Below are 18,858 nucleotides of genomic sequence, written 5' to 3'. Positions count from 1 at the left end.
ATGTAGTGCAAGGTCTTTGAAAGTCAATATATCTTTCTTGAGGGAGACATGGAAAGAGATTTGCTGAACAGATTCAGCTCTTGACAAACAGAAAAAGGTAAGAAGCTTTTGCCTTGACATACAGAAGAAATGTTTTTCTTTAAATGTAATCTCCTTGCTTTGATTCTAATAGTGGCTACTGACTTTCTCAAAAGTACACACTCTGAAAGAAGGATGTCCCACTGAGACTCAAAGTGGGAGACAGGCAGCTCACTCACCCCATCTCTTTTTAGCTGCTTTTCAAGTGGAATATTCTAGAAATTGTCACTATGGAGCAACTATAGACTAGCTTTGATCCCCTGGGGAGCAGGCGGATCAAACAGGGGAAACTGGGAAGGTTCAGAAGCAGGTATTCAATTATTGAAGGCAGAGGTATACAGGAGGGAGGCAGTAAGAAGGGCAGCTTGTCTTTATATGGGAGGAGATGAGCTTTGAAACAGAGATAGATGGAGATATCACTAAAGGCAGCCACTATGGCTGACAGGCAATTCCTAATAATTCCTGAAATCCAGGATGCTTAGAGATGGCTCCCTGTACTTCCTTCCTGTCTCGATTTCAAAGTTCAATGTCTTCCCTTATTCTTCAAAGACTTCAGCAGCAGACTCAGTGTCCCCCTGCCCCATGCCTTTCTATCATATACAAAATCTGTGTCTTTGAACTAGAATCGACTTACTCAAGAAACAGAGACTGTATGTCTTTCCATTCCACTCTCTCAGCACAACATAAGACATCATCAGAGAAGAACCACAACAGAAAGATAGGAACCAGGCATAGTGACCTTTCATCCAAGCACCCAGGAGTCAGAGGCAGGAGGATCTCTGCATTTGAAGCCATCCTGGTCTACATAATGAGTTACAGATCAACCAAGGTTACAGGGTGAGACCCTTTCCTAAAAAGAGCAGGGGTGGGTGGCTGCTGCTGCTGCTGCTGCTCCGTGCTGCCAGTGACATTTAGAGATTCTAAAAATACTTTTTTCAGAAGTATTCATAGAAGGAGGAGAAGGGCCTTCAGTCTGCAGGATATGAAGCTGATTTCCACCTTCTCTTAAATGTCACAGTGTCTGAAGGAAGCCACTGAAATTTTACTCCCCAAGTAGCCTGAATGGACTATTCTGGACATTGTCTCTACAGAGCAACCAAATTCAGGGGACTGAGGGTTTGAAGTGTTCCCATAGCTGGTCTCTTCACTGCTAACACTGACCTAGAAGGTTCTGACAGCTCAGATATCCCTAGCCTCAAAGCAAGCAGCAGTTCCAGCCACAGCAAAAATGGACTTACACAAAGAGAGTATGGCCTTCACTCCACTAGGCTATGTCCCTAGAATGTGTGCCTGCCATTAGAACCAGTTTATCCCTACTTTTGCCAGGACAGATTCTGGAAAACTTGATGCTGTTTAACCAGGATTAAGGGTCAAGTTGAATCCATAAAACTCCAACTACCAAGGCCACCCCTCACCCCTACCCTGCAACATCACCAGATGAGCTGAGGCAACAGATCACACCTGGAGCCCACTGTTACTTACTGGCATTCTTGGATGTGGTGTGAACATTGATGGCTGAAAAAGAAGATCACACAAGTTAGAAAGCTTGGTATCAAAGGAGGCTCCCAATTCATTTTTAAAATCCTGTTGCCTCTAAGAGATTTGCCAAGCCAAAGAGTATAGCCTTGAAGGGATATATATATATATATATATATATATATATATATATATATATATATATATATATATATATTTCCTGGGTGGTGTTAGTATTTTTTACATATTCTTTGAAAATTTTATATATGTATGCATGTATCTTGGTCATATCCATTCCCCACTCCCTCCCTCCCTTCAGTTATTCCCAGATGTTCCCAACCCATGTCCCTCCCTCCCAGCTCTATGTCCTCTTTTTTAATGGCCCACTGCATATTATTAGTGCTGCCCATATGTACATGGTGTAGCATCCTACTAGTGGCCACCCTCACCAAAGAAAGATATCTTTTTTGATTTATATTATTGAGATAGAATTTCATGTAGTCTAAGCTGGCTTCAAACTTTCTAAATAGCCAAGAATGAATTGAACTCCTGAGCCTCCTGTGTTTACCTTCCAGGTACTAGGATTATATGTGTGTCCAGCTTTGCATGTATCTTTTATTATCATCACTAAATCTGTCCAACACAATCAGCTTCCTTTAAATGAGCTGCATAATGAGTGCAATAGGTAGATTTAAAAACCCTGTGGTCCCAAACTTTCTATGACTCTGGATATCTTCTTTGAGCTTCTCTGCCTTCATCAATAGGAGGGAGATATAAACCTCCTGGAAGCCAAAATGGAATACTCCATGCAGACAACTGGAAGGCTGCCTGGGACACTGAATTCAGGTCATTGTTTCCTCTTCCAATATTATCACCTGCCCTGTGCTAGCCAGGGACAGAGGCGAAGAGGAGACTAGTGAGGGTGGCCAACCACTGGCTCATGGAGAGGCCAGTGGAGACCATCATGAACTCCAGTGGCTCTCTAGCCTCACCAATACCCAGGCTGTATTGAGTCCTTGCTCTGTCTAGCCTCAATGCTTTCACAGATATGATTCCTTGGGTCTCCTTTAACTTGGGCCCAGTCTTCAGGAGTCCTCTGACTGTTTCCATGGATGCCCCTTCTTCCTTTAGTACACCCACATAAATCAGGTCATTGGGTCCTCTTAATACATCTACCAACTGAACTGGATATTCTTGGACAGGACTTTTTGCAACTGTGATTAATTAGAATGCATTCCCATAATTGGCATTTCTGCCTGGTTCCACTCAGCTACATGGCTGGCTCTACCTACTATTAGGCAAAAATCCATTGATATATATTAACAAGCCACCAACTGAAAAGCTAAGAATGCCATCAGATAGCCTTGAAAATCCCTAGACAATGAGAATGCCTGTGGAAGGTGGGAGAGGAGTCCTAGGCTTGGGTTATGATACTGTCGTCCCACCCTGAGCATTTAAATGGCTTGTTATCTCCAGATCTCAGCTTAGCTGACGTAATAGGTAGATGTGTACTCTCAGTGTCAATGATATATTCCGATAAATAGTAATTGTGCTTTTGTCGAATAAAGTGAATAAAATAAGGAAGAGCAAGATATGGGTCTATTTAATGATAAACTAATGAGAGGATATTAATAACTAAGTGGTGTGTGGGGGAGTGTTTGTGCACATGCCCACTGAGTATGAGTGAAGAGGTAACTCCATTGCCTTGGGAATTCAGAGAGGAGATAAGATTAGAATCAGAGTGACTTACACTTCCAGGTAAGCCAGGGGGGCCTGCTGGACCAGCCTCACCCTAGAAAAAGTAAAAAAAAAAATCATGATCTTAATCCTGTCCATTATGGTTATGCCAGGAGAGGTCTACAATAACACATCCCTCAGAAAACAATATCATTCTCCCTGCACAGACTTTAAAGTTTATAATCAGGTGGGGCAGAGCTTGGGGCATAGGAAGACAGACACATACATTCACTCTAAATGATAAACTATCTCAGACATGCATTTTAAAGTATCTAAACAGACCTGACCATCTACAGGTTATTTAAGTACCATGCAGAGTTCCAGCACTTTGTAATAATAATGAGGCAACTGAAGTTCTTCCCACTGCTGCCATCAAAGTCCATGCTTGACCTGTCATACTGTATGCTCCAATACATGTCCTTTATTTCAACGGCCACGCTGAAGTCAAGTCCCCTTAAGGACACCCCCCAGAGCCGTCCAACGACCTCAGAAAAGGTGGGCTGCTCTCATATGTATATATCTCTATGTATTCCAGGATTACTATTGTGCATAGCATAAATTTGGAAGCTGATTCAGTCAAACTTGAAACCCAATTCTACCATATCCATAAGCACTAAAAGGTAGAGATCCTTTTGCTTGTATCTTGTGTTACAAAGCACATTCTAACTTATGTATCTCATGTTTGTGAACTGATTTATCTCTGTATGTAGGCCCATAAAGTACTTATATGTTTAGTTTTTGATGAACAAAAAATGATAGGTTTCATAAGGACATTTTCATTATTTATATCATACATATGATGTGCTCTGTTCCTGCATCCCGTCCTCCTGATGGTCTCCTTCCTCATCCAAATACACAGCCTTTACGTTAATGTCACATATATGTTATCATCATCATATATGTCAGGCACATACACATTTTATAAAATCTACATGCCCTCTTTCCGCTGACCTGATCCATAACGAGGTGAGTGACCCTCTGCTCCTACCCAACTCCCTTTCAAAGCCCCATTCACCCCAATCTCCCCGGGTCTGTGCCTGCTTGGAGTAGCCCTGCCCAGGCAGGGAGGAACTCCCTGAGTCAGGAAACACCCCAATCTTCCTTCCCATCCCGCAGACTAGACCCCTACAGAGGCCTAACTCCTTCAGAGTGAGGAGACTACCAGGAGAGGCAAGACCATCCAGAGCTTTGGACATTGAATTCCTGGCCCACACACACCACTAGGTCACAAGAGGAGATAGAGAAACCCCACCTGCACCTACTGGAAGAAGATATGGGGAGAAGACAGAATAAGATCTCACTCAACAACAGAAAGACCAATATGACACCACCAGAATCTAGGGACTCCACTCCAGCAAGATCTGAAATGCCCAACACAGAGAATGAAGAAGAGATGGACCTCAAAAATTATCTCGGCAAGATGATAGAGACTTTTAAAGAGGAAACAAGAAGATCCCTTAAAGAAATAGAAGAAAAAGCAAGCAAAAAATTACATGAAATGGAAGAAAAGACAAACCAAAAAATTTGAGAAATAAACAAATCTCTTAAAGAACCTAAAGAAACCCAAGAAAAAACAACCAAACAAGTGAAGGAAGCTCTTGAAACAGTTCAAAGCATGAAAGCTTAAATAGACACAATAAAGAAAACACAGAATGAGGCGATGCTGGAAATGGAAAGGCTGGATAAACGATCAGGAACTAAAGATGTGAGTATAACTAATAGAACTCAAGAAGAGATGGAAGAGAGAATCTCAGCTATTGAAGACTCGCTAGAGGATATACTTTCATCAACCAAAGAAAACCTCAAGTCCAACAAATCCCTAACACAAAATATCCAGGAAATATGGGACACTGTGAAAAGACCAAACCTAACAATAATAGGTATAGAAGAAGGTTAAGAAACACTGTTCAAAGGTACAGAAAACATATTCCACAAAATCATAGAAGAAAACTTCCCCAACCTACAGAAGGATATGCCTATGTAAGTACAAGAAGTTTACAGAACACCAAACAGACAGGACCACAAAAAGAAGTCCCCCAGATACACAATAATCAAAACACCAAATCTACAGAATAAAGAGAAAATATTAAGAGCAGCAAAGGAAAAAGGCCAAGTAACATATAAAGGCAAACCAATCAGAATCACACCCGATTTCTCAATGGAAACTCTGAAAGCCAGAAGGTCTTGGATAGATACCCTACAAGCACTAAGGGAGCATGGATGTCAACCCAGACTACTGTACCCAGCAAAACTTTCAATCACTATAGATGGAGAAAACAAGATATTCCATGACAAAAACAGATTTAAACAATACATATCCACAAATCCAGCACTACAGAAGGTTCTGGAAGGAAAACTCCAAACCAACGAACATAACTACACTCACAAAAACACAGGCAAATGATGGTCTAATTTTACCAAACACAATAAGGAACAGGAGGGCAAAACCCACACACAATGACACCACCAACAATAAATCCAAAACAAACAAGAACCAACAAACAATGGGCATTAATATCCCTAAATGTCAATGGTCTTAACTTACCCATAAAAAGATATAGGCTAACAGAATGGATACGAAGACAGAATCCGTCCTTCTGCTGTTTACAAGAAACACACCTCAACTTCAAAGACAGGCGTTACCTCAGAGTAAAAGGATGGGAAAAGATTTTCCAATCAACTGGGCCCAAGAAACAAGCTGTTGTAGCAATCCTAATATCTAACAAATTAGACTTCAAACTAAAATCAATCAAAAGAGATGAAGAAGGGCATTTCATACTCATCACAGGAAAAGCCCATCAAGATGAAGTTCTCAATCCTGAACATCTATGCCCCAAATACGAAAGCACCCACATTTGTCAAAGAAACATTATTAAAGCTCAAACCACACATAAAACCACACACACTTATAGTAGGAGACTTCAACACCCCCCTTACGCCACTAGACAGGACCGCCGGACAGAAACTTTACAAAGAAACAAAAGATCTGACAAAAGTTATGACCCAATTGGGTTTAACAGATATCTATAGAACATTCCATCCAAACACAAAACAACATACCTTCTTCTCAGCGCCACATGGAACCTTCTCTAAAATTGACCACATAGTTGGCAGCAAAGCAAACCTCCACAGTTACAAAAGAATTGAAATAACCCCCTGTATCTTATCAGATCACCATGCATTAAAGCTAGAATTCAACAGCAATACAAATTGCAGAAAACCTACATATTCATGGAAAATGAGTAACATCCAATTGTACCATTCCTGGGTTGAGGAAGAAATAAAAAAAGAAATTAAAGACTTCCTAGAATTTAATGAGAATGTAGACACAACATACCCAAACTTATGGGACACTCTGAAAGCAGTGCTAAGAGGAAAGTTCATAGCACTAAGTGCCCACATGAAGAAACTGGGAAAAAAGTCACTTTAGAGAATTGACAGAACAACTGAAAGTTTTAGAGCAAAAAGAAGCAAACTCACCAAGGAGTAGTAGATGCCAGGAAATAATCAACCTGAGGGCCGAAATCAATAAAGTAGAAACTAGGAAAACAGTACAAAGAATCAATGAAACAAAGAGTTGTTTCTTTGAGAAGATCAACAAGATAGACAAACCTCTAGCCAAACTAACAAAAAGGCAGAGAGAGAGCATGCTAATTAACAAAATCAGAAACGAAAAGGGGGATATAACAACAGACACTGAGGAAATCCAGAGAATCTTCAGATCATACTTTGAGAACCTGTACTCCACAAAATTAGAATTTCTAAAGGAAGTGGACAGTTTTCTGGATAGATATCACTTACCAAAATTAAACCAAGATCAGATAAGCAGTTTAAATTGACCTATAACCCCTAATGAAATAGGAGCAGTCATCAAAAGCCTCCCAACCAAAAAAAGCCCAGGGCCAGATGGCTTCAGGGCAGAATTCTACCAGAAATTCAAATAAGAGCTAATTCCACTACTCCTCAAACTGTTCTGCACAATAGAAGCAGATGGGATATTGTCAAACTCTTTCTACAAGGCTACAATCACTTTGATACCCAAGCCACACAAAGATATGACTAAGAAAGAGAACTACAGACTGATATCCCTCATGAACATCGATGCTAAAATACTCAATAAAATACTGGTGAATCAAATCCAAGAACATATCAGGAAAATCATCCACCATGATCAAGTAGGCTTCATCCCAGGGATGCAAAGGTGGTTCAACATACGAAAATCAATCAATGTAATCCACCATATAAACAAACTGAAAAAGAAAAAAACACATGATCATCTCACAAGATTCTGAAAAAGCCTTTGACAAAATCCAACATCCCTTCATGATAAAGACCTTGGAGAGAACAGGAATAACAGGAACATATCTAAACATGATAAATGCAATATACACCAAACCAATAGACAATATCAAACTAAATGGAGAGATACTCAAAGTGTTTCCTCTAAAATCAGGAACAAGACAAGGCTGTCCACTCTCTCCATATCTCTTCAATATTGTACTTGAAGTTCTAGCTAGAGCAATAAGACAAGAAAAGGAAATCAAAGGGATACAAATTGGAAAGGAAGAAGCCAAACTTTCACTATTTGCAGATGACATGATAGTCTACATTAGTGACCCAAAAAACTCTACCAGAGAACTCCTACAGCTGATAAACACCTTCTGCAAGGTAGCAGGATACAAAATTAACTCAAAAAATAGGTAGCCCTAGATATACAGATGATAAACCCAATGAGAAAGAAATCAGGGAAAAATCACCTTTCACAATATCCACAAGCAACATAAAATATCTTGGGGAAACACTAACCAAAAAAGTGAAAGACCTGTACAATAAGAACTTTGAGACTTTAAAAAAAGAAATTAAAGAAGATACCAGAAAATGGAAAGATCTCCCATGCTCTTGATAGGTAGAATTAACATAGTAAAAATGGCAATCCTGCCAAAAGCAATCTACAGATTCAATGCAATCCCCATCAAAATCCCAACACAGTTTTTCACAGACATTGAAAGAACAATACTCAACTTTATAAGGAAAAATAAAAAAAAACCCAGGATAGTCAAAACAACTCTTGACAATAAAGGATCTTCTGGAGGCATCACCATCCCTGACTTCAAGCTCTACTATAGAGCCATAGTTCTGAAAACAGCTTGGTATTGGCACAAAAATAGACAGATAGACCAATGGAATCAAATTGAAAACCCTGATATTAACCCATGCACCTACGAATACCTTATTTTTGACAAAGGTGCTAAATCCATACAATGGAAAAAAGATAGCATCTTCAACAAATGGTGCTGGCACAATTGGATTCGAACATGCAGAAGATTGCAGATAGATCCATACCTGTCACTATGCACAAAACTTAAGTGCAAATGGATGAAAGATTTCAGCATAAATCCAGCCACACTGAATCTTCTAGAAGAGAAAGTGGGAATTACCCTTGAACAAATTGGCACAGGAGACTGCTTCCTGAACATTACACCAGTAATTGTAGACATTGAGGTCTGCAATTAATAAATGGGACCTCCTGAAACGGAGAAGCTTCTGCAAGGCAAAGAAAAGTCAGAAAGAGAAAATGACCATCCACAGAATGGGAAAAGATCTTCACCGATTCCACATCTGAAAGAGGGCTGATTTCCAAAATATATAAGGAGCTCAAGAAGCTAGCCACCAAAACACCAAACAATGAAATTAAGAAGTGGGGTGCAGAACTAAATAGAGAATTCTCAACAAAGGAATCTGAAATGGCTGAAAGACACTAAAGAAAGTGCTCAAAATCTTTGCCCATCAGAGAAATGCAACTCAAAACAGCTCTGAGATACCACCTCACACCTGTCAGAATGGCTAAAATCAAAAATACCAATGACAATCTATGCTGGAGAGGATGTGGACAAAAAGGAACACTCCTCCATTGCTGGTGGGAGTGTGGACTTGTAAGACCACTCTGGAAATCAGCATGGTGGTTGCTCAGAAAAATTGGAATCAGTCTACATCAAGATCCAGCCATTCCTCTCTTGGGTATATACCCAAATAGTGCATGTTCATACAACAAGGACATATGTTCAACCATGTTCATAGCAGCATTGTTTGTAATAGCCAGAACCTGGAAGCAACCTAGATGCCCCTCAACTGAAGAATGGATTGAGAAAATGTGGTACATTTATACAATGGAGTACTACTCAGCAGAAAAAAAGCAATGGAATCTTGAAATTCACAGGCAAATGGATGGAACTAGAAGAAACCATCCTGAGTGAGGTAACCCAGTCACAAAAAGACAAACATGGTATGTACTCACTCATATATGAATTTTAGACATAGAGCAAGGAATTACCAGCCTATAATCCTCTTCACCAAAGAAACTAGGAAACATGAAGTACTCTAATGAATAAATGGACCCCAGGAATGAGAAGTGGCATGAACTCCTGAGCTAATTGGGAGCATGAGGGTAGGGAAGAGGGAGCTGCCACAATAAGAGCAGGAGAAGAGGAGTAGGGGAGAGGAAATGGAGGAGCAGAAATATTGAGTTGGGGGAAGAATAGAGGAGAGAGAACAGGATGAACGATACCATATTAGAGGGAGCCACTATAGGTCCGAGAAGAGATCTGGAACTAGGGAGATCTCCAGAGACCTACAAGGATGACATGATCTGACAATCCAGGCAATGGTGGAGAGGATAACCTAAAAGCCCTTCCCCTAAAATGAGATTGATGACTACTCTTTATGCCATCCTAGAGCCCTCATCCAGTGGCTGATGGAAGCAGAGACAGACATCCACAGATATATACTGAGCTGAAATCTGGAATTTAGTTGAAGAGAGGGAGGAATGAAGATGGAAGGGATCTGTACCAGGTTGGAGAAACCCACAGAAACAGTTGGCCTCAACAAGGGAGAGCACATTGACCCCAGATGCTGTCTGGGAGGCCAGTACAAGACTGATCCAGTCCCCTGAACATGGATGTCAATAAGGAGGCTTCTGCACTGCAGGGAGCCTCTGGTAGTGGATTAGTATTTTTCCCTGGTGTAAGAAGGGACTTTGAGAGCCCATCCCACATGAAGGGATACACTCTGGCCCTGGATACATGGGTAGGGCCCAGGCCCAGCATAGGAAGATTTGGTGGACTTTGCAGAGGCCCAGTTGAGGGTCCTACCCTGCCTGGGGAGTGGTGGGTGGATGGGGTGGGGTGTAGGTTGGGGGTGAGGGAGGAGGGATGGGGGTAAGGGGAAGGAGAAGGAACTTACATGTGAAACAAGCTTGTTCCCTAACTTGAACTTAAAAAAAAATTAAATAAAAAATCTACATGTCACGTATGAGAAGAAGTTTGTGGCATCTTTAGGTCTGACTTATTATTTTTAATGTGGTTTCCTCCTTGCTTCAAAACTGAAGACACTAAGACACAAAAGCCCTAGTCCTGCCACACAAGCCAGGAAAGCAGCAAGCCAAGCAGCTGTTTTCACACTCATAATCCATCTTTTTACTTGAACTGACATTGTATAAGTTCCAGAAGCAGCACCATCAGAGTCACAGGATGACTGTCAAGTCTTTGTTTTATTGCTCTTGAGGCAATCATGCCTCCCCTATCATCCTGCCATTAACAAAGCCAAAGGATCAAAACACAGTGCTTCCTGTGGAGGGTGTCAACAAACACACAAATGGGTGCAAATGGAGAGGTACAGGAAGAAGATACAGGATGCCTTGGCAGTGGTCTCTTTGCCAACTGCCAGAACTGTATAGAAAGAATGGTTTCCAGTAGGGCTGGTTGTAGGAAAGAGACTCTTCAACTGTGTGTTAAAGGCTTGACTTCAAAAGAGCCATGGGTTTCAGATAAGTTTGACATTGATAGGTCTGGATTCCAATCCTATTCCTCTGTTTTCACCTCTCAGTTGCCTTTGACAAGCAAGAATTACTACCCCCAATTCCAATATGCTATAGGGCAAAAGAACTAGGAGTGTGAATGTATCAGTGGAAGGCAAGGCTGAGGCACGGACTTGCAAAGCCCAGTAAGAAGGGGACAGTGTTGCTTTGGTGTCTTATTATAGATTTACTATTACCAAAATTTCTACAGAACTTAAGCAACCTACACCCAATTCTGCCAAAACATTTCAGCTTTGTGGTCTCCCTAAGTATCTGTATTCTAGAAAGGAGTGTCTCTAAGACAAACTGCATTTCTGAGAATCCAAATTTGAACATAAATTCCTGGAAAGAAGGAAAATCTTTCCCTAAACCTTCCATAGCTGATTAACTGATTAGGTCTTCAAACTAGGACTTTATAAAGGTTGGAATGTTGTAGGAGCCATCACTTTCCCACCTGTGTCTGATAGAACAACCTTGTGGCTATTGGGGAAACCTTTTGAAAAGTATTAACATGGTACTCGCTTCCATTAACCCAAAAGCTACGAGTATCGTCACATAACATGTACAGCCTGAATCCAGTTACGCCAACACCATTTGTTGAAGATGCTTTCTTTTTTCCATTGTATTATTTTAGCTTCTTTGTCAAAAATCAGGTGTTCATAGGTGTGTGGGTTAATATCAGGGTTTTCAATTTGATTCCATTGATCAACCTGTCTATTTTTGTGCCAATACCAAGCTGTTTACAGGACTATGGCTCTATAATACAGCTTGAAGTCAGGCATTGTGATGCCTCTGGAAGTTCCTTTATTGTACAGGGTTGTTTTGGCTATCCTGTGTTTTTTGTTTTTCCATATGAAGTTGAGTATTGTTGTTTCAAAGTCTGTGAAGAATTGTGTTGGGATTTTGATGGGAATTGCATTGAAACTGTAGATTGCTTTTGGCAAGATAGCCATTTTTAGTATGTTGATCCTACCCGTCCAAGAGCATGGGAGATCTTTCCATTTTCTGGTATATTCTTTAATTTCTTTCTTTAACGACTCAAAGTTCTTACTATACAAGTCTTTCTCGTTTTTTGGTTAGTGTTACCCAAAGATATTTTATGTTGTTAGTTGCTATTGTAAAGAGTGATGTTTCTCTGACTTCTTTCTCAGTGCATTTATCATCTGTATATAATAGGGCTACTGATTTTTTTGAGTTAATCTTGTATCCTGCCACTTTGCTGAAGATGTTTATCAGCTGTAGTAGTTCCCTGGTGGAGTTTTTAGGGTCACTTATGAAAACTATCATATCATCTGCAAATAGTAAAAGTCTGACTTCTTCCTTTCCTATTTGTATCCCCTTGATCTTCTTGTCCTCTTATTGCCTTATTGCTCTAGACAGAACTTCAAATACAATATTGAAGAGATATGGAGAGAAGATTGCAGATATATCCATATCTATCACCATGCACAAAACTTAAGTCCAAATGGATCAAAGACCTCAACATAAATTCAGCAACATTGAACCTCCTAGAAGAGAAAGGTAGGTGGTACCCTCAAATTAATTGGTACAGGAGACTGCTTTCTGAACATAACACCGGTAGCATAAAACATTGAGATTGACAATTAATAAATGGGACCTCCTGAAACTGAGAAGCTTCTGTAAGGCAAAGGACATAGTCACACAAACAAAAATGCCAGCCCACAGAATGGGAAAAGATATTTACCCACCCCACATCTAACAGAGGGCTGATCACCAAACTATACAATGAACTCAGCTAGCCACCAAAACACCAAAGAATGAAATTAAAAAGTGGAATGCAGAACTAAATAGAGAATTCTCAACAGAGGAGTCTAAAATGGCTGAAAGACACTTGAGAAAGTGCTCAACATCCTTAGCTATCAGGGAAATTTAGATCAAAACCACTCTGAGATACCATCTTACTCCTATCAGAATGGCTAAAATCAATAACCCCAATGACACTCTATGCTGGAGAGGATGTGGAGAAAGAGGAACACTCTTCCATTGCTGGTGGGAGTGCAAACTTGTACAGCCACTTTGGAAATCAGTATGACGGTTTCTCAGGAAAATGGGAGTCTACCTCAAGATCCAGCAATTCCTCTTTTGGGCATATACCCAAAGAATGCACATTCATACAGTAAAGACATATGTTCAACTATGTTCATAGCAGCATTATTTGTAATAGCCAGAATCTGGCAGCAACCTAGATGCCCCTCAACTGAAGAATGGATAGAGAAAATATGGTACATTTACAAAATGGAGTAACTACTCAGCAGAAAAAAAAAAAACAATGGAATCTTGAAATTTGCAGGCAAATGGATGGAACTAGAAGAAACCATCCTGAGTGAGGTAACCCAATCACAAAAAGACAAACATGACATATACTCACTCATATATGATTTTTAGACATAAAGCAAAGGATTACCAGTCTACAATCCACACCACCAGAGGATCTAGGAAACAAGGAGGACCCCAAGAGAAGATTGCATAGTCCCTTGAAGAATGGGAAGGGAAAAGAACCCCTGAACAAAGTGGGAGCACAGAGCAGGGGTGGAGAGGAAGGAAGTGGGAAGGGAGGAAGGGAAGGGGGAGGAGAACAAGAGAACTGACACAGGAGAGGAATAGAGGAGGGCAAGAAAGGAGATGCCTTGATAGAGGAGAGACAGTATGGGTATGGAGAGAGATCTGGCCCAGGGGAAATGTTAGGGGATCCACAGTTATGACCCCAATCAAGAATCCAAACAGTGGTGGAGAAAATGCCATTGATGCACTTCACCTATAATGAGATTGGTGTCTACCTTGGTTACCATCCCTAGAGCCTTCATCTAGTAGCTGTTCGAAGCAGAAACAGGCACTCACAGCTAAGCACTGAACCATACTCCTGGAATCCAATTGTGGAGAGGGAGAAGGGATGAGCAAAGGAGCCAATACGGTGCTGCAGAAACCTGCAGAAACAGTTGACCTGACCTAGTGAGAGCATGGAGACCCTAGTCATAAAGCTGGGGAAACAGCATTGGACTGAACCAAGCCCTCTGAATGTTGGTGACAGTTAGGAGGCCAAGACAGTCTATGGGACATCTAACAGTAGAGCCAGTCTTTAATGCTAGAGCACAAATAGACTTTGGGAGACCATTCCCTATGGAGGGATACTATTGCAGTCCAGATACAGCAAGGAGGGCCTAGGCCCTCCCCTAAATGATACGACAGACTTTGAAGGTCCCTGGTGGAGGGACTCACTATCCCTGTGGAGGAGTTGAGGGATGGGATGGGGGGGATGGTGGGGACCATGGGAGGATGGGAGGGTGAGGGAATGGGGGGATGGATATATAAATATGGGCAGTAATTAAATAATTTAAATAAAAATAGCCCCCCCCAAAAAAAACATGTGCAGCCTGTAACAGAGGTTTTCCACCACTTTGCTGCAACCTGCTCATCTGATGTTTACACTGCTGTGTTTTAAAAGCATCTTCATTTGTGACAGTCTTTGTTCTGTATCTATTAAATCTTTATGAAATCACTGCCTCCTGGAAAACACAGTATTTGGAGTGACCTAAATCTGTTTCCAGGACATGGTTGCTCATATTTCACTCCAGAATAAATCATCTCTCATTCCACTGAAGTGGGAGCTATTTCTTACATAGATTTCAAGAAATCAACAGACTTGGGGAGCCTCACCCAGGGCCATGCTGTCAACATAGATGGAGTCAAGGAAAGGGAAAAGCAGAGGCGGGTTGAAAAAAAGTGTGCAAAGAGCAATGTCAGGGCAGACACTTTTCAGAAGGAAGGAGACTGGACCTCTGAGTGTCACTGGTCCCTAGACCCAAGAAGTCAGTCCTGTGTGTCACTCTGTAAGTCTACTGTGAGGAAGCTGGTGAGATGTCAGCAGGACTGGAGGGCAGCGAGGATGAATGAACCTCCTTCCCTCATGATCACCAGGAACTGAATCTGCAGGACTTTGACAAATGGTCAGAAGCTTGGGCTCTGGGTCCTACTCTGCTCCTGAGTGGAGAAGTGACATTCTAGTTGCCCCAGTGATCATAATGTCACTCTCTAGCCAGAGGCTTTCTGGGGGAAAACAAAGATGTCAGTGTTGACAGATCCTTAAGATGGAGTAACAATGATTCTGTGTGTCAGGGTTACTCAGAAACATGCATTGGAACATTACAAATACTTCTGTAAATCTCTCTCCTCCTTTTCCTCTCTCTCTCTCTCTCTCTCTCTCTCTCTCTCTCTCTCTCTCTCTCTGTCTCTCTCTCTTCTCTCTCTCCCCCACTTTCTGTCTCTCACAGCTAGGAAAACTGGTGATGAAGATGAAAGCAGGCAGCTCCTACCTTTTCACCTTGGGCACCTTTTAGCCCAGGAAGTCCCAATTCACCTTTTTCTCCCTAAAGTAAAAAAAAAAATCAAAAGCATTAGAACCCAAAGCAATGTTAACCACTGCCTCTCTGGGTAAGGTCACTTTGACCTTGGACAATGGGATGTGTGTTCACACCTGTTCCCCATCCCTCTTCACTGTCCTTGCCTCATCTGCAGGATGGCCACAGTGAAGTCTAACTCCAAGCAGGCTCTTGAAGCAGCTGAATGTTGGATTCAGAGTCCCACACCCTCATCTCCTCTGAAGATGTCCTGCTCTAGCCAGAAGTCTCACCCAGACAGTCTTTTCATCTCTGCTAAGGACTCTCGTCTCTGATCTTCTTGCTTTTCTCTCACTTCAACACCAGGAGTTATGCTATTCTCCCAGTCAAAATCATCACCTCATCCCATAGGTCTTAGACTCCAGAAGAGGCTCTCTTTTCTTGGGCACAAGCACAGTGGCCCTGGTAGGAAGAGGCAGCCCCACTTACCTGGTCTCCTTTCTCTCCATGTACTCCTGGGAAGCCTGGAGCACCAGGAAGGCCAACTTCCCCCTGTGAGAACAAAGGCAGTAGTTACCATGGGAGGCTCTCACTATGAAAGAGTCCTGATACATGCTTCTCATCCCCTCATCCTCTCATAGATTTCAACCTTAATGACATGGAAGTAAGAGACTTCTACAGAGGGAAATTCTACACAATCTCTCTTAGAGTACCCTAAGATCCTTCCTGTTTGGATCATTTCCTCTCTCAGGAACTGTCATCCTGCCTCTCTAGGTATCTGACTTCTCCATCCTTTTAAGACTCAGCCACAATGTCAGCCCTTTACCATGTTTTCCTGGAATACTTAGGCCCCTCTTTAGGATGGCATGTCTCCACCACTACACTGTTCAATTGTTCTTCTATGCAGTTTCTCTCAGTTCGTAACTATTCAGCACAACTACTGATACATGGGACATACAGAAACATATTAATTAAACAAATGAAGGCATGAAATAAATGTAATAAACTTTCAGAAAACAAGATTCTTCCTGAAACTTGAAAATGTTTATATAAGACATGATATAATGATAATTCATTAATTAAAAGAATGAGCTGAATAAATAAAAACATGAGCAAACTAACCTTCTTGCCAGGAAGACCTGCAAGGCCCTGCTCCCCAACTTCACCCTGGTGACATAGTGACAAAAGTTCCATTATCTTCTATGCACACCTTCAAATATGGCTGCCATTTCCCAGTTGAGCCCACACAACCACAGTACCTGCAAGCCACAGCTCTTGGCTCTCTAAAAAGGAACATGAAGTCCCAGAGACGCTGAAGTGTAAAGCCACAGTGTTCATTGTTTCTACAGACAGGAATTCCATGCTTCCTCATACTGCCTTCTGTTTCCCAAAATGTCAGAGGCCAGCCTTGGCGACTCCCCATGCCTAGCTAGCCGCCAGCCAGTCTAGCATCCCACAATGTCAGAAGCCAGCCTTGGCGACCCCCCATGCCTAGCTAACCGCCAGCCAGTCTAGCATCCCACCCCTCAGGTTCCCAGACCTGGCCTGAGAAGCAACTAACACCTATTCCTTCCCCCACTTCCTTAACACAGGAGATTCCAGATACCTGCCTGAGAGCAACTAACATTCATTCCTCCCTCTACCTCCTTTTTCTCTGCTTCCTCCTTTCTCTTTAAAAAGTCCCTTGGTTTCAATAAAGTTGGCCTTGACAAGGAAATCTGCTTGGTCCCGCTTTTTCTTTCCTGCCCATTATTTCCAGGCGGATCCACCTCGGACTCATGAATTACCAGAGCCCCTCGGAATGGGGCATCAAAAAGATCTCTGGCATGTCCAGAGATCATGCACTATGTTTGCTCATCATAAACCCAAGTATTTGAAATTCCAAACAGCAAGGAGTCCATACATTGGACTCTTGGATTCACCCCAACTCCAGGTCTCAGGGACACTTCAGGGAGCCTAAGACCCTACTCTTGGCTTCTTCAGAAATGAAGAAGAATCTGGGGCAAAACTTGTCCCTTTGACTCAGGAATCCTAGTTATTTGTTCAGTCTTTCCAAAAAAACAGGCAGTCCCCTGTGATCAGCAGCAGGAATAGTTGAATTTCTCTTTCCCTGTAATGTGTTGCAATGGGGGAGCATCCTAGGAGATGATGTCTATTAAGTAACCAGGCTTCTAGGAGAAAGCATTCCATGAAGAGGTTCACACCAGTTCTTTTTTTATTTAAATTAGAAACAATCTTACTTTATATATCAATCCCAGTTCCCTCTCCCTCCCATCCTCCCATGTCCCCCACCAGGCCCCATTCCATCCCTCTTCTGCTCCATAGAAAGGGTGAAGCCTTCCATGGGGGATCATCAAAGTTGTCACATCATTTAGGGCAGGACCTAGGCCCTCCCCTGTGTGTCTAGGCTGAGAGATTATCCCTCTATGGGGAATGGGCTCCCAATGTCGATTATCATAGGGATAAATATTGTTCTACTACCAGAGGCCCCATAGACTGTCCAGGTCTCCCAACTAATACCCACATTCAGGGGCCTTGTTTTGTCCTATGCTGGTTTCCGAGCTGTCAGTCTAGGGTCCATGAGCTCCCCCTTGTTCAGGTCAGCTGTTTCTGTGGGTTTAACCAGCCTGGTCTTGACCCCTTTGCTCATCACTCCTCCCTCTCTACAACTGGATTCTAGGAATCTGGTTCAATGCTTAGCTATGGGTGTCTCTTCTTCTGCTTCCATCAGCTACTGGATGAAAGCTCTAGGATGGCATATAAGGTAGTCATCAACCTCATTATAGGGGAAGGGCATTTAGGATAGCCTCTTCACTACTGCTTAGAATTCTTGTCAATTTTGCTCTCATCCGTGACGTTTCTGCTGTGAGCTTAATGCTCTCCCTAAAAATTTTATGTTAAGACATCTCTTTCTTCAGTGAGTTACTATGGGGCGGGGCCCTTGGGAGGTGATCAGTCATGAGGGTAGATTCCTCATGAACGGGATTAGTGCCTTTACAAAGAAAAAGAAAAATGGTTTGTGAGAGCCCACAGGTCTCTCCTGTCATGGAGGATGCTGTTCTGTAATTGTCTATCTTATCCTGTACCTCTGATGCCCCATAGCATCTAGAAATAGAATGATCATCTATAAAGCAGACAGTGTTTGGCAGCCTCCAACCCTACCCACACCTGGACCATGAGCTTTCCAGCCTCCAGAACTGTGAGCAATACATTTCTGTTGTTTTTTAAATCACCTAACCTGAAGTAGTTCACCATAGCATACCAAAGAGTTAAGACATTTCTCCCACTAGCATTGTACAGGCAGGTTGACACGAGAGAAGGGATCAGAAGGGTTTCATCCCAAGGCTACCAGGTGCTGTG

General features: G+C 42.0%; 1 protein-coding gene across 1 annotated transcript in view; it reads right to left on the bottom strand.

Moving 5' to 3' along the window:
* Positions 1–18,858, bottom strand: part of Col22a1 (collagen type XXII alpha 1 chain) — a 286,090-nt gene that overhangs the window by 122,335 nt on the left and 144,897 nt on the right. The window contains exons 27-31 of the mRNA XM_027415259.2: positions 16,621–16,665; positions 15,988–16,050; positions 15,475–15,528; positions 3,305–3,346; positions 1,561–1,593 (exon numbers count right to left, since the gene is read on the bottom strand). Of these exons, the coding sequence (XP_027271060.2) occupies positions 1,561–1,593; positions 3,305–3,346; positions 15,475–15,528; positions 15,988–16,050; positions 16,621–16,665 (237 nt within the window). The remainder of the gene's footprint in view (positions 1–1,560; positions 1,594–3,304; positions 3,347–15,474; positions 15,529–15,987; positions 16,051–16,620; positions 16,666–18,858) is intronic.

The sequence above is a fragment of the Cricetulus griseus genome, chromosome 4, assembly GCF_003668045.3.
Source record: "Cricetulus griseus strain 17A/GY chromosome 4, alternate assembly CriGri-PICRH-1.0, whole genome shotgun sequence".
Taxonomy (NCBI): Eukaryota; Metazoa; Chordata; class Mammalia; order Rodentia; family Cricetidae; genus Cricetulus; species Cricetulus griseus.
The sequence above is the reverse complement of the archived record's forward strand: the minus strand, read 5'-3'. Positions and strand labels throughout refer to the sequence as shown.